This window comes from Callorhinus ursinus, unplaced genomic scaffold (assembly GCF_003265705.2).
Source record: "Callorhinus ursinus isolate GAN/ISIS: 27379988/994484 unplaced genomic scaffold, GSC_fseal_2.0 scaffold1, whole genome shotgun sequence".
Taxonomy (NCBI): Eukaryota; Metazoa; Chordata; class Mammalia; order Carnivora; family Otariidae; genus Callorhinus; species Callorhinus ursinus.
Window position 1 is genome coordinate 72,539,026 of NW_027397063.1, and position 24,311 is coordinate 72,563,336.

Here is a 24,311-nt window from a genome sequence, read left to right on the forward strand (position 1 = left end):
ACATTTTTCCAAAGAAGACATACACATGGCCAACAAGTACATGGAAAACTGTTTAGCATCACTAATCACCAGGGAAATGCAAATCAAAACCACAACGAGATATCACCTATTGGAATGGCTATTATCAAAAAGACAAGAGGGGCGCCTGGGTGGCTCAGTCAGTTGGGCGTCTGCCTTCGGCTCAGGTCATGGTCCCAGGGTCCTGGGATCGAGCCCTGCATTGGGATCCCTGCTCAGCAGGGAGTCTGCTTCTCCCTCTCCCTGCCCCTACTCGTGCTCTCTCTTGCTCTCTCTCTCAAATGAATAGGTAAAATCTTTAAAAAAAAAAAAAAAAAGCCAAGAGATGACAAGTGTTGGTGAGGATGTGGAGAAAAGGGAATCCTTGCGCACTGGTGGGTGGGAATGTAAACTGGTGCAGCCACTGTGGAAAACAGTATGGAAGTTCCCCCCAAAAGTTAAAAACAGAACTACCATATGATCCAACAATCCCACTTCTGGGTATATATCCAAAGAAAACAAAATCACTATCTCAAAGAGATATCACCACTGCCACGTTCATTACAATATTACTCACAATAGCCAAGATATGGAAATATCTTCAGACAAATGGGTAAAAATAAGAGGACACACACACACACACACACACACACACACACACACACACACACACAGGAGTATTATTGGGCCATGATAAAGAAGGAAATCCTGCCATTTGTGACAACATGAATGGATCTTGAGGGCATTATACTACATGAAGTAAGTCTAACAGAAAAAAACAAATACTATATGATCTCACTTACATGTGGAATTTAAAAAAAGACTAAAGAACAGTATTATCAGGGGCTGAGGAGTGAGGGAAATGTGGAGATGTTGGTCAAAGAGTACAAACTTCAAGTTGTAGGATGAATAAGTTCTGGGGATCTAATGTACAGCATGAGGGCTATAGCTGACAATAACGTGTTATATACTTGAAAGTTACTAAGAGAGTAGATCCTAAATGTCCTTACCAAAACAGAAATGGTAATTATGTGAGGTGATGAAGGTGTTAATTAACCTTATTGTGGTAATGATTTCACAATAAATAGTGTATCAAAGAATCACACTGTACACATTACATTTGCCTAATGTTATATGTCAGTTATATCTCAATAAAGCTGAGGGAAAAAACATATTCATCTATCTGTAGGAGATAGTGATGAACAGGTTAATATATCCAGCAACGGTCCCTATCCCACAAGAGTTGACAGGCTAAAGAAGACAGCACTAATACAGGCAAAATTTAAGAAAGGAAAAATACACATGACTTTATCAACATTAAAGTTACACATGAATTCAATAAAGTATTTACATTAGGCTTCCTCCACTTCGCTTTCCTTTTCATGTGCTCTCCAAGAATTTGGGAGGTGAAAAGCAGCCAAAACGAAGTTATTTAGGGTTAGAAGTCCTTTTCCCAAATCTTTAATCATTTTGTGATTCTCCTCTGAACCCATTCCAAGGGAATGAAGGAATGCTGGAACTGACCTTAGAGAGTGGGAGGAAGGGGATGGGGAGTGCAGAAAGCATAAGGGTGGCGAGGTGAACCAAACTCCATGTTTCTACCGCAGACACTGTGCCAAGTTGGACTTGTGCTCCCTCCTAGGGCTCGACTGCTTCCAGGGGACCCCTGGCTGCTATTAGGGCTTCCTACTGGGGGTGCAGAGGACAGTGGTCATGGCATCCACCTTTTTAGCTTCTCCCCTCAACAGTGCCTAAATCTTTAGGGTCTAATAAGCATATTATTTCCACCCAAGTGGGCCTTCTATTCCCTATGCAGGGCTTCAGCAGACCACACTGTAGCATAAAGAGATATTTACATTTTAAATGATCAATACTGCAACTATATGCAAGTGTGATTTAAGTGAATACTTACCTTTTTAAGTTGGTCCTGTCACCACTATCCGAACTTGCCACAGACGAAGTATCATAGGAGTGAGAATCGATAGTATCAATGTTTAACAATGTAGGATCCTCAAGAACAAAAGACTCATCTTCATCATCAGTCTAAATTGGAAGAATATGGATCAATAAATTCACATTTCCAAATACCCTATAAGGCAGACAGGCATTAATGGGTTTCTTGAAAACATTCATGGGCTTACTTCTGCTTTTTTATCTCTTTTCCATGCCTTGTTTTTGATCAGAGAGGCATAGAAGAGAAAATTAATCTAGATAGATCTTGGTCTCTACAGAGTTCACTCCAAAAATTTCTTCCTTGTAGCAGGAAGAAGCAGTTATGCAAATTATTGTTAGCAGCAGAATACTTTTTAAAATTCAAACCTCTAGGGCACCTGGGTGGCTCAGTTGGTTAAGCGACTGCCTTCGGCTCAGGTCATGATCCTGGAGTCCCGGGATCGAGTCCCGCATCGGGCTCCCCGCTCAGTGGGGAGTCTGATTCTCCCTCTGACCCTCTTCCCTCTCGTGCTCTCTATCTCTCATTCTCTCTCTCTCTCTCTCTCTCAAATAAATAAATAAATAAATAAAAAATAAAATTCAAACCTCTATAGATGCTTTACGAGTTAACTAACAGCCCGTGGCTAATTAGAAGAAAACAAACACCACCTTACTACAAATAGTATGCCGTGAGAAATATGACAAACAGAAGAAAGGCACCCTGGGCTTGAAAGAGCATCTGCAAACACACTGATTTCATAAATTTTTTTTTTGCTCATGGAAAAGGACATAGTCCTCAAATATATGAGCAGGAGTTAGAGGTGATCCTAGAAAGATCAGTTGGGACCCAAACTGTAAAAAGCCTTATATTCCATTAAGCCCCGTGACAGCAGGGCCCATGTCCTCCTTGTCTACCACTATATTCCCTAGTGCCCAGTGCAATGCCAGACATGTATCACTCATTTCATGAACTAGGGTACTATATATAGTAGACAGTAGGAAGGCAACTAAGATGTTTAAGAAGTAGACACACATGACGGGAACCACCTTTTACAAGGATAAATGGGGCAGTAGGAAGATGGAGGAGGGTACTGGGGGAGACTGAGGCAAGGAGACTATTAAGAACCATTAAGAAGATACGGCATTGTCAAGGAAAAAGAAGAGAGTGGAGCCTAAGAATGCAGCAGAAGAGGTCAAGGGAAGGAAAAATGAAAGAGACATTACTGAGAAAACCCAAGGTCCCTGGTTACCATTTAAAAGGCGGGGGCTGGGAGGCGGGGAGGTAAGGGAGAAATCAGAGAGGATTCCAAGGTTTCTAGCTTGAACAACCAGGCAAAAGATGATACTTCTGAGCTAAGCAAAGAATGGCAGATAAAGCAGAATGAGGAGTTTAGCTTTGAACAGGCTGATTCTGAGCAACAGACATTAAAGAAAAATGCTCTGATCATACTCTTTCAGTTGGACTGCATTCTGCCTTACCATTTCCATCAATGCCTATATGGGAGCAATCTCAACTCATTATCTGTACTCTCCACCACTGCTAGCTACTGACTACCACCTCTGCCAAAGGTACTAGCCAAATCCACTGGTCTGTCTTCAGTAAGCACACCCTTGTCCTCTTGGCATCATTTAATACTACTGACCATTCCCTACGTCTTGAAATTTTCTCTTCCCTTGGTTTCCAGTACATCTCTTTCCTGCTACTCCTCCCAACTTATGAGGCCTCTTCTACCAGTCATGTTCTCTATTTTCTCCTCAGCCCAACCTCTGATTGATGCTATTCCCTGGAATTATATTCTTAGCTCTCTTCTCTTCCAGTTTCACAAACTTCCTATATGAAGGAGCTAATCCACATCTATAGCTTCAAGTCCCATGTCATGCTAATGACTCCAAACTTCAGTATCAACATTTCGCTTGAGGTTTAGGCCCATATTTCCAACTGCTTTTCGGGTATCTACACACAAACACGTCTGCTAAGAAAAAGGCTAGAATTAGCAAGGAGAGATTGTCTCTTGAGAGCTGTAGAATGGAACAACTGCTGCAGGGAAAAGGGAAAGGAAATAATCCAGAAATGAGAACTGCAGCACCAAGGGCTTAAGCAAGAGGGCCAATCAGAATCTTATTTGATTTTCTTAAGCAGCCTGGGGATGTAATTAAAGAAAACAGATCAGTTAAACTAAGCCAGGGTTGAGGGCTTACAGAATACATGAAAGAAAAAGTGAAGGAAAGAAGAGAATTGAAGCCTATCAATAAGGCTGAATTTAAAATTACTATCTACACAGCAGAGATATGAATTTTCCTGCACTGATATGTAAAATCTACATAATCCTATCAAATTTCAGTGTGTGTATGTGTCGTTGTATGTGAACTAATAAAGTGATTCTAAAACTTACATGGAAATGCAAAAGACCAGGAATAACCAAGGCAATCTTGAAGAGCAACAACAAAGATCTGAGACTATTAGATATCAAAACCTATTATATCAAACACTGGAATGTGATATCAGGTCAGGTGTAGAAAGACCAATGGAATCAGACCCACACATATATGATCACCTGATTTAAAACAAAAGTGACATCACTTTTTTTTTTTCAGTAAATGGTGCTGGCTCATACCTCACACCATAACATACAAAAAAATCCAGATGAATTGCAGATCTAAGTTTGAAAGGCAGAAAAAGAAAGATTTTAAAACAAAATAAGATAGCATCATCATGACCTTGGAATTTTCAAAATTTTCTTAAAACAAGACACACAAAAAAACTAACCATAATGGAAAAACAAAATAAGCTGAACTACATTAAGAACTTCTGCTCATCAAAATAAGCCATTAATAGAGTGAAAAAGTAACCCACAGAATGGAAGAAGATATTTGCAATACATATATCTAATAAAGGGTTTATATACATCACATATAAAGAATTCCTTTAAATAAGTTTTTTAAAAAAAGTGAGCAAAAGACATGAAAAGGCAATTCACGAAAGAGACATCCAAATGGCCCAACCCTATGTCAAGGCACCCAATTTCATCAGTTTTCAGGGAAATTCAGATTAAAACTATGATGTGGTATCACTACACACCTATAAGACCTGAATGGATAAAGTGAAAAGGAGAAAATTCAAAAGTTGATGAGCATAACGGTATTCAGAACTCCCATATATGGCTGCTGGAAGTATGTATCTTTCTGATCACGTTAAAAAACCTGTGGCAGTATCTACTAAGGCTGAACATACCCATATGTCATGACCTAACAATTCTACTCCTATTCCAAGTATAAAACCAACAGAAATGTGTGTGTATACACGTATATGCATACATATATAGACATGAATAAGAATATTCACAGCAACTTTTTTTTTCAAGATTTTTATTTATTTGACAGAGAGAAATACAGTGAAAGAAGGAACACAAGCAGGGGGATTGGGAGAGGGAGAAGCAGGCTTCCCGCGGAGCAGGGTACCCGATGCGGGGCTTGATCCCAGGAACCTGGGATCATGACCTGAGCCGAAGGCAGATGCTTAACGACTGAGCCACCCAGGCACCCCTCAGAGCAACTTTTCATAGTAATCAGAAATTGGAAATTACACAAATGCCCATCAAAAGTAAAATGAATAAATAATGGTATATACATAAAGAATTTTATGTATGGGGGGATGCCTTGGGTGGCTCAGCTGGTTAAGTGGCTGCCTTCAGCTCAGGTCATGATCCCAGGGTCCTGGGATTGAGTCCCACACCAGACCCCTTGCTCAGCGGGAAGCCCGCGTCTCCCTCTGCCTGCTCTGCCTGTCGCTCCCCCTACTTGTGCTCTCTCTCTCTCTGACAAATAAATAAAATCTTAAAAAAAAATTTTTTTATGTATGGGTATGAACAATTACATACAAAAATATGAATGAATCTAAAAACATAATATTGAGGTAAACAAGTCAGACACACAAAAACACATACTCTATCATTCCATTTATATGAAGTTCAAAGCAAGAAAGCTGATCAATGCTAGTAGAAGTTAGGATTGTGATTATCCTGGGGTTAGGTACTAAAGGGGCACACGAAGAGGTTCTGGGGTGTTAGTAATGTTTTATTTCTTCATATGTATTCTGGTTGCACAGTGCATTCAGTTTGTGAAAATTCACCAAGTTACACACGATTTGTGCACTTTTCCTCTATATACACCACACTTGAGTAAAAAGTTCAAAATAAATATCTGGCTGCACAGTAGAAATGAAGTGAAGCAGGAACTACCCAGACTGGGAGACAAGGAAGAAACAAGAGACTCGGTCTTGATTAGGTCAAAGAACAGGTTTAAGGAAGTAAGAAAATGGGAGGCAAGGGGGTGGCCATGGTTAGAGAATGGAACTTCACAATTAAAAACCTCAGAGGCAGCACAGTTTCAGACAATGACAAGGCCTGTTGCCATTATTTCATACCCTAAATTCTGAGATTCATGATGTCTCCGTAATCCCTAACTTTCCAGTCTATAAAACATCTTGGATGTCCATTTCTTCCCAACCTCTCGGCAGACTGCTATTAATGAACATTATACAATATGTGCACCCACATATCCTGGAACGAGTGCTTAGTCACTTTGCACTTCTGCCCTTTCCACTTTTTTCTTTTTTAAAATCATTTTAAAACTTTCCCCCCAATAGCCTTTGCACAGTTCTACAACTTAAATTTTATCTTTGCTTTCACTTATCCACCTGCCCAGCTCCTTGGAGAGGTGATGGCTGGCCGATGTCCAGTTCTAGTTCTCTCTCAAGGTCAGAGACAGCCATACGGCATTTTATAATCCCAGCACCTAACGCCACGAGCCAAATACATGAGGCATGCAAATTACTACTGAGGATGGCATTATCTTCTCAGATAGAATTATTATTATCTTCTCAGTAAACCACTAATGACTGTACTTACTGTTACTCATAGATAAGTAAATTGTGCAAAGACGGTTTTTCTTCACTATGAACTAGTTTCATTCACATGAGCATTTTCTTTGCCATTTTTTTGAAGATTTATTTACTTATTTATTTATTGGCGGGGGGGGGGTTGGCGAGAGGGGTAAAGGGAGAGGGAAAATCTCAAGCAGATTGCCTGCTGAGCGTGGAGCCCAATGCAGGGCTGGATCCCACGACCCTGAGATCACGACCTGAGCTGAAATCAAGAGTCAGATGCTCAACTGACTGAGCCACCCCAGGGCCCTTTGCCATTTTATACAAATATGTTCAAATATGGCTTTGTATACAACTTTCTAGGCTTACTTTTATTTCACACTTAGTAAAATAATTGAAATGAGGATATGATTAAGACATTAACTGACTAAAATTAATCTCTTCATCTCTAAATGGAAGATTTCTTCTCTATTAGAAAGGCAGTAAATAAGTATCACTGTAACCAGTTATTCTTTCATTGACCAAAGCCTTCTGTATCAAAATTTAAAATGCTACATCTTAACACAGATCATACATTTTCTAAGTTAAAATATATTCCAAATAACAGCAACATCAAATGGATATAAAAATAGAAATCAAAGTCATACAAGAATAATAAAAGATACAATTCACAGAGGAAAGTAGTTTGCATCCTATAAAGTGTTGGCTACAACCCCCAAAGTATAGGGGTAAAAGTAATAAAGACCAACACCCAACTCATTCAGTGGGCATTTCTTTTGGGGAACCTCTGCATCATTATCCTTTAGAAAACTATGGATCCAAAACAGATTCATGCATTTAAAAATCTTTCTCAAATTCGAAGCTAATACTTCCAAAAGGAGTCTTAAGCAAATTTTTAAAAGATCAAGAAGACTGAGTTCAAGAATTGTCAGCAGATGCCAGGTACATAAAAGCTCCCATACTTCACCAACATGTTACTTCCACAAAGTTCCTTTATAAAGCCTTTCTGACCTGCTAATTCAGAAAAGAATAACATCATTTCAAAACTCTGAGAAACTTTTTAACAAAGATGGTACTCATAAGATACACTGTGGAGGTTTTCCCTTTACACAGAAGGATGATGAGATGCATTTCAAGGTTGCAGCTGCTCTCTAGTATCAGAGGATGAGCTATCTGAGTATCACTGGTAGAGATGACATTATTGAAACATAATACAAGTCTCAAAAGTGACGTGAATTTAATATTTCAACTTGCTTACTAAAATGTTTTCTCAAATCTACCAAGTATAAGGCACTGTACTGGGCACAGACATGAACAACACATGGCTTCTGCCCTTGAGAAGTTCAGAGCCTAGATCAGTGCTGTCCAACTGCACTTTCTGCAGCAGTGGAAATACTCTGCACCTGTGCTATCCACTAAAATAGCCACTAGCCACATTTCAACTGAGCACTTAAAATGTACCTGTACAACTGAGACTGAATTTTTAATCTTTACTTAACTATTACTAATTTACATTAAAATTGCCACGTGACTAGTGGCTCCCATACTGGACGGTGCAGATCTAGATACATACACTATAGTTAACCCAAAAGCATTAAAATCAATTCCATAAAATGACGGTGATCATTAATATACACTTACCTCATTGAGTATGCTTTCCAGTGTTGGAGGAGTATCAACTTGAGGAATATCAAACTCCTTGTCATCAATCTAAATAGAGAAAAGAAATTATTTTCATATAATGCTGCTTTCCCTCTTAGAATTGTGAGGGTGTTTAAATTTATTAGAACCATTACCAATTAAGAGACAAACATATCACCAAACTGATCATGCAGAGAGCCAACTCGATGATCCATGGTAGGAAGGATCAGGTCAAAAGACTACAGAATTGTTTCCTATCCTATCCACATATTCACTGATTATCGAAGACAAATATACACTGACTGCACCATCTTGACAGCCCTGTCTAGAAAGCTTCTGTTCATGAACTCTGACATGTGCATTCTAAACAGGACAAAACGGCATGTCTCATGACAAGCCCCAATTTTCTAAGTGTAGAAAGCAATATACAAAACAATATACGAGGTCATAAGCAATATACAAAGGTCTGACACTGCATTTCTTAGTTATTTCATAAATTATGGTGAAAAGTGATTAGGTCAAGCAAATTGTGATTAAATATTCTCCTGGTCACAAAAAATTACTATCAAATCAATGGGAAAAAAAAAATCACTGCACACGGGACGCCCTGTTGGCTCAGTCAGTAGAGCATGCGACTTGATCTTGGGGTCATGAGTTCGCGCCCCATGCCGGGTGTGGAGCCTACTTTCAAAGACTACATAAAATATTTTTAAAAAATCACTGCACAAGATTTCTAAACCTCGCGCTAGCTCTATGATCTTGAGCATTCACTTAACATAGCCAGCCGCACTTCAGCTTCTTCCTCTATAAAATGGGTTATCAGAGTATGGGAGGCTCAGATGAGAACATATGTTAAAGTGCTTCATAAATGGTAATGACATACACAAATGAAGAGTGATATTATCCCATAAAACTGCACACAGACTTCCATTAATTCATGCAAAAATGACAGACTGAATCTTTAGGTCATAGCTCTCTCTAACCATCTTAACAAAAGCTGAATTTTTACCAGATCATTTTTGAACTCCAGTTCCTTGTCCAGATCTATGTAAGAGAATTTTGAAAGCGAAGCTTCAAGATTGAAAGACTTATTCAGCTCTTCTTCAGTAGTCTTGGCACTGGGGCTCTGTTCCACATTTTCATGGTCTGGTTCATTTTCCATCTTTATAATAATTATAATTCAGTCAATCCAAGCAAGTTTTGTTTTGTTTTGATTTTTGGCCTTAGATCATGATGACCTGAATGATCTCTTCTCAAAAAAGAAAAAGTATACATTATTTAGATTTCCTCAATTGGACATTCCAAAGACTTACTTGGTCAGACTTTTGTGGAAACTGATTGTTCATCAATCATCTGATTGTAAGGCAAAGAGAAGTCAGTATGGTCTGAGGTATGATATTGGGGGAGAGTTTCTATAGGAGCACAAAGGAGGAACATTTAACTCAGGAGTCTGGGAAGTGGCCCACCACCCAAAGTCATTAAGTCTGCTGATAGTGACAGACTTCCGGTTAAGTTCAGCCACTAGACTTGGTACCATCCAGATTTATGTTTTAACAGCATGAGGGTAAATTGGTGCCAAGAACTGCAATTAACCCCTCCCTCATACTCCCAAACCTCAGAGTAGCTCTCCAGTTCCCCTGGAGAAAAGCATACAGATCAGTTTTGTTGTTGGCATCCATCCAGGGCCACAGATGTCTCAGGGAGCTTGTGTAGACACAGAGGACCCAGGACAAGATAGCTAGCCACCTAATAGGACACTAGCAAACCTAAGCGTTCAGATTATGGGAGACAACAATGACGGCAGAATAAAATAAGACCACAGCCCAACTAGGGATTTCTAGGATTTCTAGGAAGAAAGCTAGTCATAGATAAACATGGACATTCTCGGAGAAAACTGAAATACTAAAAAAAAAGTACGCAAATGTTTTATATATTTCATAGCTCTAAAGGATACAATGCCGTATCAAAAAGAGTTTTGTTTACTTGCAAAATTGCCTAGAAAACAAATGTCTGCAAAATCTCTAGAAAACTAAAAACATACTCAGGAAAAAATAATTACAAGTTTAACGATTAAATTTGTTCTTAAGTGTTTTTAGTTTGTGTTCTCATTAGGCTACAAGTGGCCAAATTTTTAAAAGTCCCTCCCTGAGCTCTGCCTGTTCAGAAATAAAGAAATAAAAATATGAAAACAGAAATAACACCATAGTAATAATGACAGTAAAAACAAAGGTCATTTTGTTTTCTAGACTACCAATATACAAAACAATATACGAGGTCATAAGCAATATACAAAGGTCTGACAACTGCATTTCTTAGTTATTTCATAAATTATGGTGAGAAGTGATTAGGTCAAGCAAATTGTAATTGAATATTCTCCTGGTCTCAAAAACTTATTACTATCAAATCAACGGGGAAAAAAGTACCCAGCAACATGCAGTAACTCTCTATGGGAAGCTTTTTCAAACTACATACTGTCCATGGCCCACCATATGAACTTCTCTCAATCCCACTCCTTAATGAAGTGAAGGCAAAGGAAAGGCTGACAACTAAGCCACTAAAAGAACTAATTGTTTAAAAAGGAGTTGAAAATTAGTTGCTGGTACTGTTTTAGAAAAAAAATGCCCAAAACTCACTGATAATTTTGTCCAATTAGGCTCCTTTTTTTAATATTTATGATGAATTTCACTTTGTGCAAAGTTTCATTGTTATCAGATTAAAAGAAATCAGTATCTATTATATGTAAGACATGTAGACTATGAAGACTTATTTTTAAAGAGCTGAAACCAATTTTTCTAGCTAGTACATTTGGTATATTACCAAATATAGACTAATTTCTTTCACATGTTACAGAAGATAGACTCCAAGGCTCCATCCTACAAACACATGATATCGAATACATTCCTAGAAGACATAACTGAGGGCACTCTGTTTCTGGCAACATTTGAAAGTAGCTTTCCAGTCTCAGGTACTAAATGTACTTCTCCTTTTGCAGTGAGCCAAGGGCAGAAGCAATATTAACTTACATGCCTTTCTTCAAAGACTCACGACAAATTCCTTCTTAATAAAATTCTCTTATTTGTACCACTTAGGAAAAATGATTACAATTAGTCAAGGAATGTTTGCAAACAAGCATAATCTAATTCACATTCAGTGATTCTTGAGGACAGTTATTAAGTTTTATTCTTAAACATTAAAAAAAAGAATAATGGAAAAGGCCACAATAGCCACACCTCAAAAAAACCCCACTTTTACTTAAATGACTTAATAACTAAAAACATTTCATTCTTCACATTGGTCTTTGCAAAATACCTCAGGAAGTAAAACAATTCTTTTTCTGGCTTTTTATACCTCCTATCTGGTGTTACTTAAGAGGTTCTCAGGGCCACTGAGCATCTGTGAACACCAATACCACATTCGAGAAGTTTTACGTGATCGAGCATCCCCTGAAGAAAGAGCACCATCTTGCCATGCTACCCTACTCCATTTCCAGCCTCCACTTCACCGAGCTCCTATTATTGTGATATGCTGGCAAAGTGCAAAGAACATAAGCCAGAGTCCGTTAAAATGAGGTTTGGATCTAGGCTTTACCAGTTCCTATCTGTGACCTTGGTCAATTTGTCTACCCTTTCTGAGCCCCTCTATTTCTACACCTTTTAAGATGAAATATTGTGGCCATTTGTGTTGTTTGCCCAGAGCAGCACCTCTTGCTGGGGGCAGGGCTCCTTCAAACCATGTGGTTCTTGTGGAGGCTGCCAATCAAAAATCCCCTAGTAACAGAGAGTGCATAATGTAGCCAGAGTGCTTCACTGGGATTCATTAAAATGGAACTGGTGAGGAAAAGCCGCTTCCACTGTTCTCTAAACAATAGTAAGGGTGAGCAGCACCCCTACCCTCCACCCGACCCTGTTCTGCAGAAAAGGAGGTCATTTATTCAATATATATCAACTAAACACCTAAACATCTACTATACTTGTCACTGGAGATCCACCTCTACTAAAAGAATTTACATTCTAGGAACGGATCCTCTAGCAAGAATAAAATCAACCTACAAACAGAACCAGAGAAGAGGTCAGAGTATCTTGATACCACTCAGGACCCCACGTTCAAGTCTTTGATGTTCGCTCTGGCCACAGCATTCTGGCAATTTGGCTACGTAAGCCAGCATCCTCTCCCAACACGCTCGCACACTCTCTCTCTCTCTTTTTTAAATCACTTAAAACGGAGAGACCTGACTCTTAGAATTCAACTACCTATTTTGCAGAGCTACTGTGAGGAATAAATGACATAATGACTGTAAAGCATTTAGAATAATGCCTGGACACAACTGGTTTTCAAGAAATATTTGCTATTATCATTTAAAATTTCCTCAAGATTTCCACATTCTTCCAAAGTTAAAGATCCTGGCACAAGATCGAGTACTTTTGTAAAGGTCTAGCTAGTTCTAACTATATCATAAGGACACCTTATTGGAAGGATACACTTACTTCTGCTCTCAGATTAGAAGTTTCTTCATCAGCTAAATGTAGGGGTTTTATCTAAGACTAGCACAGCCCCCAGCAAAGCATGAGAGACGCTTCAGAAAAACGTCTAATTATGAAAGTGTGATATACTATTAAGTCATTCTAAAATTGTGCTTTCACATCAACTTCCTCTTTTATCACTTACCAGCAATTAGACCTTTATGTTACTCAGCAAATTTATTCAACCCAAATAGACCTAGGAATCAAAAGATCACCACACTCAGGTATTTTTTGCAAAGGAGTTCACTAGAGCAGTGTCTCCACATTTTTTAGAAACTGAGCTGTGCCTGAACCTGCCTGTGTGGTAGACAAGACAGCAGTGCCCAAGGATGTCTGTCCTAATCTCCAGGACCTGTGACTGTGTTACCTTACATGGCCAAAGGAACTTCACAGGTGTGATTAAATTAGGATCTGGAGTTACAGAGATTATCCATGTTGGCTCAGTATAATCGCAAGGGTCTTAAAAAGTGGAAGAGGGAGGCCAAAGAGAATGTCAGAAAAGAGATATGACAAAAGAAGCAGGGTCAGAGGGGCACCTGGGTGGCTCAGTTGGTTAAGCATCTACCTTCGCCTAGGTCATGATCCCAGGGCCCTGGGATCCAGTCCTGCATTGGGCTCCTTGCTCAGCAGGGAGCCTGCTTCTAGCCCTGCCTGCTATTCCCCCTGCTTGTGCTAACAAATAAATAAATAAAATCTTAAAAAAAAAAAAAAAAGAAAGAAAAGAAAAAGCAGGGTCAGAGAGATGCTATGTTGCAGGCTTTGAAGGAGGAAGGATGCCAGGAGCCAAGGAATTTAGGCAGTCTCTAGAAGCTGCAAAAGGCAAGGAAATGGATTCTCTCCTTAAGCCTCTAGAAGGACCCCAGCCCTACAACAGCTTGACTTTAACCTAGTAAGACCAGTGCTAGTCTAGTGAACTAGTGAACAAAAGAACTGTAAAATGATAAATCTGTATTTTTTTTAAGCTACTACATTTGTGGTAATTTGTTACAGCAGGAATAGGAAATGACTACACTAACAAACTTCAATTAATTTGTTTCTGGACCCATTGCCAACATTCTGAAATACTAACCCTTCCCTCATCACTTGGTGTTGCCCAAATATTTACTGAGCAAGTTCTTCATTCCAATACACAGACCAATGATGAAATGCTTAATATAGAACACTTCTATTACACATGATGCAGACACTACCTTCAGATACCACTTAAGTGCTATCCCAGGACAAAGGTTGGCAATAAACTACAGATAATTTCCTTTCAAGACTCAATTCTACAACTAGTTCTCCACCCAACCATTCTGCAATCTAGTGTTCCTATAGGGGATGCCAAGCTGGACGGTACCTGCAGGACAATCGTTAAAATCAATGGTTTCTTAGTCTCTCCCAGAATGAAATCACAGCAATCCGACAGGAAAACGTAGGTCATAGAATCAGGATTACCCAGTATGTTGTCCTCTTCTGAGCACTGATAAATATTTTAATAGTTCTGATTTAAGATTATCTGACATCTTGACAGTTCTGAAGGCTATTCCCTCTTAATTAATAAGGTTATTCCCAACCAATTAATAATAGATTCAAGGACCATTTAAAAATAAGTATATGTATCATATAAACATCAATGACCCCATTTTAACACAGATGAACAGAATAAGAACTCCAGAATGTGACCTGTATTAGGCTGGGTTAATACAGAACTCTTCTACCAATTTTTTGTTGTAGTAGTTGTTTTGTTTTTACCTTGGCAGACCTTCCCTACTGTGCTCAAATTCCAGGATCCTATTTAATTCACTGGCATTCTTTTCCTCCTAAAAGTGTCATATGAGACACCTTTCACAGTATGATGAGTCGAATCAAGTTTTACTTTTTTCACTTACTGTATCCCCAAAAAGGTATCATGAAATCATGATACGGAAAGAATATCACATTCCAACTTTGTTTCCAGCTTTCCCAATCCAAGTATTTCTCTTCCATTTCTTTGCCTGTTTGGTCTTCTCGTGGTTTGTTTTGTGAAGAAAAATACAATAGATGATTAACCTTTATTTGTTTTCTATTCTCTTTCTCTAGTAAATGGACTCATTTTGAACAGATCCCAATGCCTACAGTATAGAATTCCAAACTCTACTTACAACTATTTGGTCAACTAATCTTCAACAAAGCAGGAAAGAATATCCAATGGAAAAAAGACAGTCTCTTCAACAATGGTGTTGGGAAAAATGGACAGCTAATTGCAGAAGAGTAAACCTGGACCATTTTCTTACACCATACACAAAAATAAATTCAAAATGGATGAAAGACCTAAATGTGAGACAGGAAACCATCAAAATCCTAGAGGAGAACATAGGCAGAAACCTCTCTGACCTCAGAAAAGCAAAAATCAGCTCTTGGGACTTCATTAAAATAAAAATTTCTGCACAGTGAAGGAAACAATCAACAAAACTAAAAGGCAACCTATGGAATGTGAGAAGATATTTACAAATGACATATCTGATAAAGGGTTAGTATCCAAAATCTATAAAGAACTTATCAAACTCAATACCCAAAAAACAAATAATCTAGTTAAGAAATGGGCAGAAGACATGAATAGACATTTTTCCAAAGAAGAAATCCAGATGGCTAACGGACACATGAAAAGATGCTCAATATTAATCATCATCAGGGAAACACAAATCAAAACCGTGATAGGCTACCACCTCACACTCGTCAGAATGGCTAAAATTAACAACACAGGAAACAACAGATGTTAGCGAGGATGCGGAGAAAGGGGAACCCTCTTACACTGTTGGTGGGAATGCAAACCGGTGCAGCCACTCTGGAAAACAGTATGGAGGTTCCTCAAAAAGTTAAAAATAGAACTACCTTATGACCCAGCAATTGCACTACTGAGTATTTACCCAAAGGATACAAAAATACTGATTCGAAGGGGCACATGCACCCCATTGTTTATAGAAGCACTATCAACAATAGCCAAATTATGGAAAGAGCCCAAATGTCCACTGACTGATGAATGGATAAAGATGTGGCGTGTGTATACACACACACACACAATGGAATATCAGTCATTAAAAAGAACGAAATCTTGCCATTGCAATGACATGGATAGAGATGGAGTATATTATGCTAAGTGAAATAAGTCAGTCAAAGACAAATATCATATGCTTTCAGTCATGTGGAATTTAAGAAACAACAGAGATGACCATATGGGAAGGGGGAAAGAAGAGTGAAGCAAACCATAAGGGACTCTTAACAATAGAGAACAAACTGAGGGTTGATGGAGGAAGGTGGGCAGGGGATGGGCCAAATGGGTGATGGATAGTAAGGAGGGCATTTGTTATGATGAACACTGGGTGTTGTATGTAAGTAACGAATCACTGAATTCTACTCCTGAAACCAATATTACACTCTATGTTAACTAACTAGAATTGAAATAAGAATTTGAAAGAAAATAATAAAACTCCAAATTCTAAGCCTAGGATTCCAGATATCACATGAGCTGACCTTACTTTCCTTTACAACTAAACGTATTAACCTGTATTGAGTCCTTCAAGAAGAGCTTCCCCTTTCTATCCATGTCTGCTCATGCTTGTTCACCTTCCCTTCCCTTTTCCTCTCCATTTATCTAAGTTCCTTCTTTCCTTCCTTGCAGGCACCTTCCTTCCCTAAGCATCCTCTGAATCTAGAATGCATGTCTTCATTGTAACAGTGCCTTGGCGCTTTCCTCATACTGATTCATTAGTTAACTCACCATGTGGCTATGTCTTTTGTCCCCAACTATACAACAGAAATGCAGCCATGTGGGGCACCTGGGTGGCTCAGTTGGTTGTGCGTCTGCCTTTGCTTTGGGTCATGGTCCTGGAGTCCTGGGGAGATCAAGCCCCGTGTCAGGCTTCCTTGCTTGGTAGGTAGTCTGCTTCTCCCTCTGCCCCTTACCCTGCTCATGTCCTCTCTCTCTCACCCTCTCAAATAAATGAATAGAATCTTTAAAAAAAAAAAAAAGAAAGAAAGAAAGAAAGAAATGCAGCCATGCTTCTCTGTATACTGCACATCACTGGGCTCACTGACTTGCATAGGTATATAACATTCAATAAATATTTACTGATTAACACAAGAATTGGAAGACAGGACTAATACCTGTGTTGCAAATTAAATGGATCAGTTTTATTACCTATAATTGTTAAGCTTCATAGGATATTATTTGACTTACAGCCTATAGGAATCTATGCCATATAAGCCAAGTTATAATTAAGCTATACCTTTACGTTATCAGACTTGTCAACTACTGTTGATCATATTCATCCCTCAAATATCAGCTAAAACTCTGCTTCCTCAAAAAGCCTTTTTTTTGTCCTGCTCAACTGAACTAGGTTCCCTGTTAATATGCACTTATAACATCGTTCTCCTTCTTCACTAAACTTGTCACACTGCAATCATTTTTTCAGTGTCTGAACCACCACTGCCTTCCCTCAGGAAGGAAATACAGGTTCCAGGAGAGCAAAGACCAGATCTGCCTTGTTCACCACTGTATTCCTAGTGCTAATCAACTCACCAATCCCTACCTTCCTCCCCCGCATAAGCAGCCAAGCAACACTCAATCACTGGCTTCGAGGGCTTCAAATAACAGTTCTGATCATTCAAAATAAGATAGGGTTAGTCATTCTACCCCCAAAAGCCTACCACTTTGCAAGTTCCATTCTTTGCACCTAGATGAAATTTTTTACAATCTTTTTTTTTTTAAAGATTTTATTTATTTGACAGAGAGATACACAGCGAGAGAGGGAACACAAGCAGGGGGAGTGGGAGAGGGAGAAGCAGGCTCCCCGCCGAGCAGAGAGCCCAATGCGGGGCTCGATCCCAGGACCCTGGGATCATGACCTGAGCCAAAGGCAGACGCTTAACGACTGAGCCACCCAGGCGCCCCGATTTTTTTACAATCCTTAACACTGATTTTTTTTTAAAGATTTTATTTATTTATTTGAGAGAGAATGAGAGATAGAGAGCACGAGAGGGAAGAGGGTCAGAGGGAGAAGCAGACTCCCTGCTGAGCAGGGAGCCCAACGTGGGACTCGATCCCGGGACTCCGGGATCATGACCTGAGCCGAAGGCAGTCGCTTAACCAACTGAGCCACCCAGGCGCCCCAACACTGATTTTTTTAATGATCATTCAGTTCATGTATAACATGACACAAACTCCACAATTTCAGATGTTTTATGTTCTTTTACATTAATTCAGCCTACAAAGTCAAGATGAAAACAGTGGAAATGTATCATATGTCCATTCCATTTACAGGAATTCAATCTATCTTCAGCAAAGGTAAAGAGAAAAAAAGAAATGATTCACACAGAAATGGGGACTCTGCACACCATTCCACTCAATACTATACATTTCAGGTGAGCACGGGATAGGAGATTGGTATCTGTTGTCCTTTTGGTCAGTCTCAGTTCTTGAATGCCTCATACATAATGATCCATTTCACATGTGCTCAAAATAACAAATAGTATGCTGTTCCAACACAGAGCAAAACCTGGGTGTGTTGCACATCCTGAAAGATATGTCAGTCTCCGCCGTGACTCCTTCCCAGGTACTTTTCAGGGGTACTCAAGTTTCACCTTACTCATGCACTTCAGAAACAGACTCCGTGTAGGTAACAATGCTGCTACGTACTTGGATGAGATGCACACTTGGCCCCTGAGTTTCTTTCCAAGAATAGGCACATTTAGACCCACAATGCTCAGAGCTGCCACTATGAAAAAGCCCAACCCTCTGTCTCTCTTTCTCTTAGTAAATGTCTAAATGAGAAGAGTAATCATTTAAAATTTAGGAAGTGCATATAGAAAAACAAATGTTAAAACAAATGTTAAAAAGAAAAGTGGAGAAAAAGAAGAGTACCTAAGACCTGCCGGTCTGGTCGTATGATGCTAAGTTACTATCATGTTACTAAGTTATTATTATGAATTGTCAGGCATAACCTTCAGCCACATTCTAAAAAAGAAAAAACTAATCCCCTATGACAATATACAAAATAGTAAGAACTATGTCTACGAATATGTTATGCATAAAGCCTAATATCATTCATCAGTTTTATACGTGTATAAGTAAAATGAATGAAAGAGGGAAAAAAATCACTTCTTTCCAGCTTCCAGTAAGTCCCTACTATTATAAGAATCACTCTTCAGGGGCGCCTGGGTGGCTCAGTCGGTTGAGCGTCTGCCTTGGGCTCAGGTCATGATCTCAGGATCCTGGGATTGAGCCCCACATCGGGCTCCCTGCTCCGCCGGAAGCCTGCTTCTCCCTCTCCTGCTCCCCCCGCTTGTGTTCCCTCTCTGTGTCTCTGTCAAATAAATAAAAAAAATCTTTAAAAAAAATTAAAATTAAAAAAATTTTTTTAAAAATCACTCTTCAAATATCCACCCCCCCCCCAGAAAACTTCTAAGAAGCACATGGGCCTTGTGTAGGCTGACATATATTCTCCTTTCTTCTTCACTAAATTGGTATGAGTGAATTCTTATAAGTTAAATGCACACAAGACAGGATTCCATTCAGTTGTAGGTTGAGTACATGGTGGCTTTCCAACTCATCTTAATTAACTTCCAATTAATTAAATTGTCACCTCAATTTCTCTTGGTTAGGTGTCAAGAAGGACATAGTCACAAGAGTTTTTTTTTTTTTTTGTAAAGAGCAAAAGGAAACTTCTTGCTCAACTGCAGAGGAAAAACAAATTAGATTACAGTTAAAACATCCCTTCACCACCTTTCCTTTGGAAAACTGCTCCTCTCCACTCCAAACAAGTAATTTTAGTTGTGCTGCCAATCAAATATCCTATCTACCTAGCCAGAGAAGTAGGCACATGACATTCTTGTATCCATTTGGCCAATCACTGTCCTTCCCTGGAATTTGTAACTACTGAAGGTAGAGGAGTTTTCTCTTTATTCTGGGAAGATGTTAACACAGGGGCTAATAGAATGAAGACAATTCAAACATAAATTCAAGATTCAGTTAAGACTAGAACAGTTTGATCTGACAAATATATACAGATTTCACCTGAAGCTGTGGCTCAAGAGGCAATCTAATCTCTGTGACAACTATAAACAGATCGAAAGTTAAACATCTTTAAGTTCAAAACGTCTCACTTTTCGTTCACATACATAACTGACACTTTGTATCACAACGGTTGACATCTTTATTAAAGAGTGAGATACAGCTAAGAAGTGCCACGATGCCTCAATATCCTGAAGACAAAAAACATCCAACCGCTGATGCTGGTCCAGATACAAAGAAAATAAAGGATAATCAACACACTATTATCTTAGAGCTCTGGAAAGAATTTTTTCACATGTCTCTTTGACATATAAAGCCCATAGTTCAACCAGAATTTTTCCCCCACTTATCTTTACTCTGTTTTCAATGGAACAGGCCAGCTCTACCAGAGGATTCAGTATCTATTCCCTGCTTAAATTTAACCATGAACAAACCCATGTCTTACACAAACATAGGTAGATTCTCCATCCCCATTTGTATTAGACTTCAAACACACACACCTGACATATAATTACCTCCCAATCACAGACATCCGGAGTTGGTGCCACACACGTGACATGTAATTACCTCCCAATCACAGACATCCGGAGTTGGTGCCACAAGTCAACACCCATGATTGTTTTGTTTGTGTGTTTTCTTTTTGGGGGGGTTGTGTGGTAGAGGGTGGGCATGCAGAGGACGCAAGGCCTTCTGGTCCATTCTATATGAGTCTAATGTTAGGAGATTATGGAGGCTCCCACCTGATCCTGATAACCCATAGCCATGGAACCTCCCTGGCTGACCCTACTTCATCCCACCCTAACCTCCCTTTGAAGCAAACCCAAACACTTTGGGCAGCTCTGTTTCCCTCTTTTCCCAGGCACCACACTTGGAGAACTAACCAGGACACAAGAGTGGCCTCAAACTTTAGAGACCCACCTGTCCCTCCTCCTGCTCTCACTCTGGAGCTCACCTTGCAGGCAGAGACAAACTGGAACCAGCCTCACAGGGTGCGCACCAATCCTAAGAGGTGGACACCTGATCTAGGCCTCGGCCTCACACTTGGGGAGCACACTCATCCCAGTCTTTGAGGGACAGACGAGGCCACACTTGTGCGCCGGGCCCGAAAGGCGGGTTGCACACCTGTTCGGTCCTGAGGAGGAGAGTGATCATCCACCTCCTAGTCTCACAATCAGGGAAGCGGGTGCACCTGTCCTCAGCCCCACATTCGTTATGAACAAGTGGAAATCTCCTGACCCAACAGCAGGCCAAACGCAGGACACGCCTCTCCGCCCCAAAGTCAACCCCACCCGGCCCTTGGGCCCCAGTCCAGTTAGTCCGCCTGGGGCTGCTCTGTCAGCCACTCCGAGGCCGCGCCGCCGCACGGGGGAAAGGGCCGAGGCTCAGGAACCCGGCGTGCGTCCTCCTCCCGCCTCGGGGACGGCGGCTCACTACTGTCCCCACCCCGTTGGCCTGCTCCCGGGAGATTCGTTACCTGCGCTTGCGGCCATTCCAGCCCAGGACCCCCGGCCCACGTGACCCCGCCCCCTGCTGTACCCTCACGCACGCGCAGTATATACCACTGATGGCCACGCTTCCGCTTTCCTCCCCGCACCCTTCTCCGCCCCTCTATACCACGCCCCTATTTAAAGGGCCAGAGATACAATGTCTCACGCCCGGGATTTAATGGGTGAATAACGTCTTGGGGAATAGGAGAATGGAAGCACAGACGAATAAACAGCAGTCTTTGAAATGGGAAGAGAAACTCCTGCAGCCCCATGTCAATGAACTTATCTGACCTTTAAGAAAGTGAACCTACCTTCAGCCAGCCCAGAAAGGACAGTTGATTCCCAGATTTTGGAATTTGCAACCAGTAAATTTTTACTTAATCTTTTTAAAGACAAACATAGAATTGCCAGCTTTTCATTTTGCCAAGTAAGGACAATAAATACGCACGAAAAACCAACTATTATTTTCTAACTTATCAACATAGATCCACAAAAAATACATCTTAACACCAAAAATATAGGAAAGACACATGCTCAAATAAAGGAGATATCTTTTAAAGGGATAAAAATGTATGTTTATTTCTCTTATCCCTCCTGAAGAAAGATGAAAGCTTTCAGGACAGACTGGATTTTAGAGCCACCACTGTAGATAACACTAGGCCCAAGGCATAGATCTTATGCCTGCTGGGGCCTTAGTCAAGAAAATGGATGGAGGAAGAACAGAAGTTGCTCCTGGAAGGCCATTTAGAAAATACTCAGTTGGGCAGATATTTATTGCACATCAGCTAGGCTCACTATACTTCTGGGCCTTCAAAGGACCCAGAAGTGAGTAAGACACAGCCCTGCCCCTCTGACACTCTTTGTCTAAGCACTCAGTATGTAGACATAGCTACAATGCAAGGCAGGCTGTTTTGAGTGGTATAAGAGAGGTAGGAGACCATCACTTTAGGATCACAGATGAGGAAAAATGATGGAACACTTCAGGGAGAAGGTGGTATCTCATTAGGGCCCCCGAAGAATTTCGGTAGACAGAGAGCAGGGAGAATGCCTAGCTGAGGGAACAATGGGATCAAAGACAGTGCAAATCAGGATTGAGGACTAGCTGCTGCTTGATGTGGCTGTGGCATGGGCAGTGGCTTTCAAACTTTTTTGATCATTATAGTAAGAAATATATTTCGGCTATGACTATATATATATATATATGTATGTATATATCCACACACATGCTCACTATACGGAGAGAGTAATATAGGGAAACTTCACTAGGGGCGCCTGGGTGGTTCAGTTGGTTAAGCATCTGACTCTTGATTTCTGCTCAGGTAGTGATCTCAGGGTAATGAGATCAAGCCCCACATACTCGAGAGCCTGCTTAAGATTCTCTCGCTCCCTCTCTCTTTTCCCCTACTCCCCCCCCCCCCCCCCCCTCTTTTTTTTTCTTTTTCTCTTAAAAAAAAAAAAAAAAAGAAAGAAAGAAAGAAAGAAAAGAAACTTCACTAAATTGGACTCAGGAGGCTAAAAGGGGAGGTTGGAAGGGGGAGCCAACTACTACTCAATGTCAATTACAGGAAGAATTGTCAATTACATAGAGACCCAAAAAGAAGACTATTCAACAGGAGAGAATCATCAATTATAGGACCCAACAGGGAAAGATGTACATTGCATTTCCTACAAGAAATCGACTACCCCTGAAACTGAGCCAGTGAAAAACCTGAACTCCTGTTTTTCACCAATGGACTTTCCTTCAAAATAATCCCTCCCAACTTCCTCCTTCTTCTCCATCAAATAAGTTCCTTGGGTTTGTTGGACTTACCTATAGTTTTACCATAGGTTTCTTGTCTGGGACTACAATTCTTGGTTATTCCCTAACAGACCCATTTTTTGCTGGTAAAATAACCTTTGTTTTTCAGGTTAACAATATACACACATAGTTTTATATACATATATAATATATATTATAATTTTTATATATTTTATATTTATGTATACACACACACATATATATGTGTACATATACACACACAGCATGTGTATGTGTTTGTGTGTAAATCCTAGTCAGTAATTGCCTTCAGTATATGCAATGTAACTTGCCATTTTATATTTTATTCTATTTTTTTTAATGCTGCTTGCTAAATTGATTTCATGACTCACTAATGCATAACAACCCATAGTTTGAAAGCACGGCTTAGAATGTGTTAAAGGTACAATAGGATGTGAGGCTGGAAAGACTGGGACCAGATCCAGGAGGACATTGAACGCCAAGCTGGGGGCGTCTGCTCTTCTGGTAAGAGGCTCTGGAGGTTCTTAAGCAGAGGAATGGCATGACCATGACCTGCCTTCAGTTCTCAGTATCATATTTTTAGAGGAAAACTATTTAACAGGAGCGTGGCTGAACAGAGTAAGCAGGCTGGTGAGATCAGAAACTGTGTCTAACAGGGAACTGTTATAAGTGTTAAGCAGAAAGGAAATCGGCAGAAATGGGGGGGCTGGGTTATGATGATGGGAGGTGGGGGAAGGCTGCTCGCTGACCTTTTTTTTTTTTAAAGATTTTATTTATTTATTTGAGAGAGAGAATGAGAGAGAGAGAGCACGTGAGAGGGGGGAGGGTCAGAGGGAGAAGCAGACTCCCTGCTGAGCAGAGAGCCCGATGTGGGACTCGATCCCGGGACTCCAGGATCATGACCTGAGCCGAAGGCAGTCGCTTAACCAACTGAGCCACCCAGGCGCCCTGCTCACTGACCTTTTTAAATTATCTGTACAGTAGTTATAGACATATTCTGTGTAACTCTAGGAAGTAAATCTAGGACCCTTGCTGGATGTTGTAG

The 24,311-nt window shown here is 40.2% G+C and overlaps 1 protein-coding gene across 5 annotated transcripts in view; it reads right to left on the reverse strand.

Annotated features, from left to right (window-relative positions):
- Nucleotides 1-21,557, reverse strand: part of VPS8 (VPS8 subunit of CORVET complex) — a 254,459-nt gene extending 232,902 nt beyond the window's left edge. For all 5 annotated transcript variants that reach the window (XR_012379318.1, XM_025877364.2, XM_025877349.2 and 2 more), the window contains exons 1-4: nucleotides 21,477-21,557; nucleotides 9,462-9,701; nucleotides 8,453-8,521; nucleotides 1,910-2,040 (exon numbers count right to left, since the gene is read on the reverse strand). Coding sequence is in view for 4 of the 5 variants with exons in the window: in XM_025877364.2 (XP_025733149.1) it covers nucleotides 1,910-2,040; nucleotides 8,453-8,521; nucleotides 9,462-9,614 (353 nt within the window). In the remaining variant the exon portion in view is untranslated. The remainder of the gene's footprint in view (nucleotides 1-1,909; nucleotides 2,041-8,452; nucleotides 8,522-9,461; nucleotides 9,702-21,476) is intronic.
- Between the last annotated feature and the right edge of the window lie 2,754 nt (nucleotides 21,558-24,311).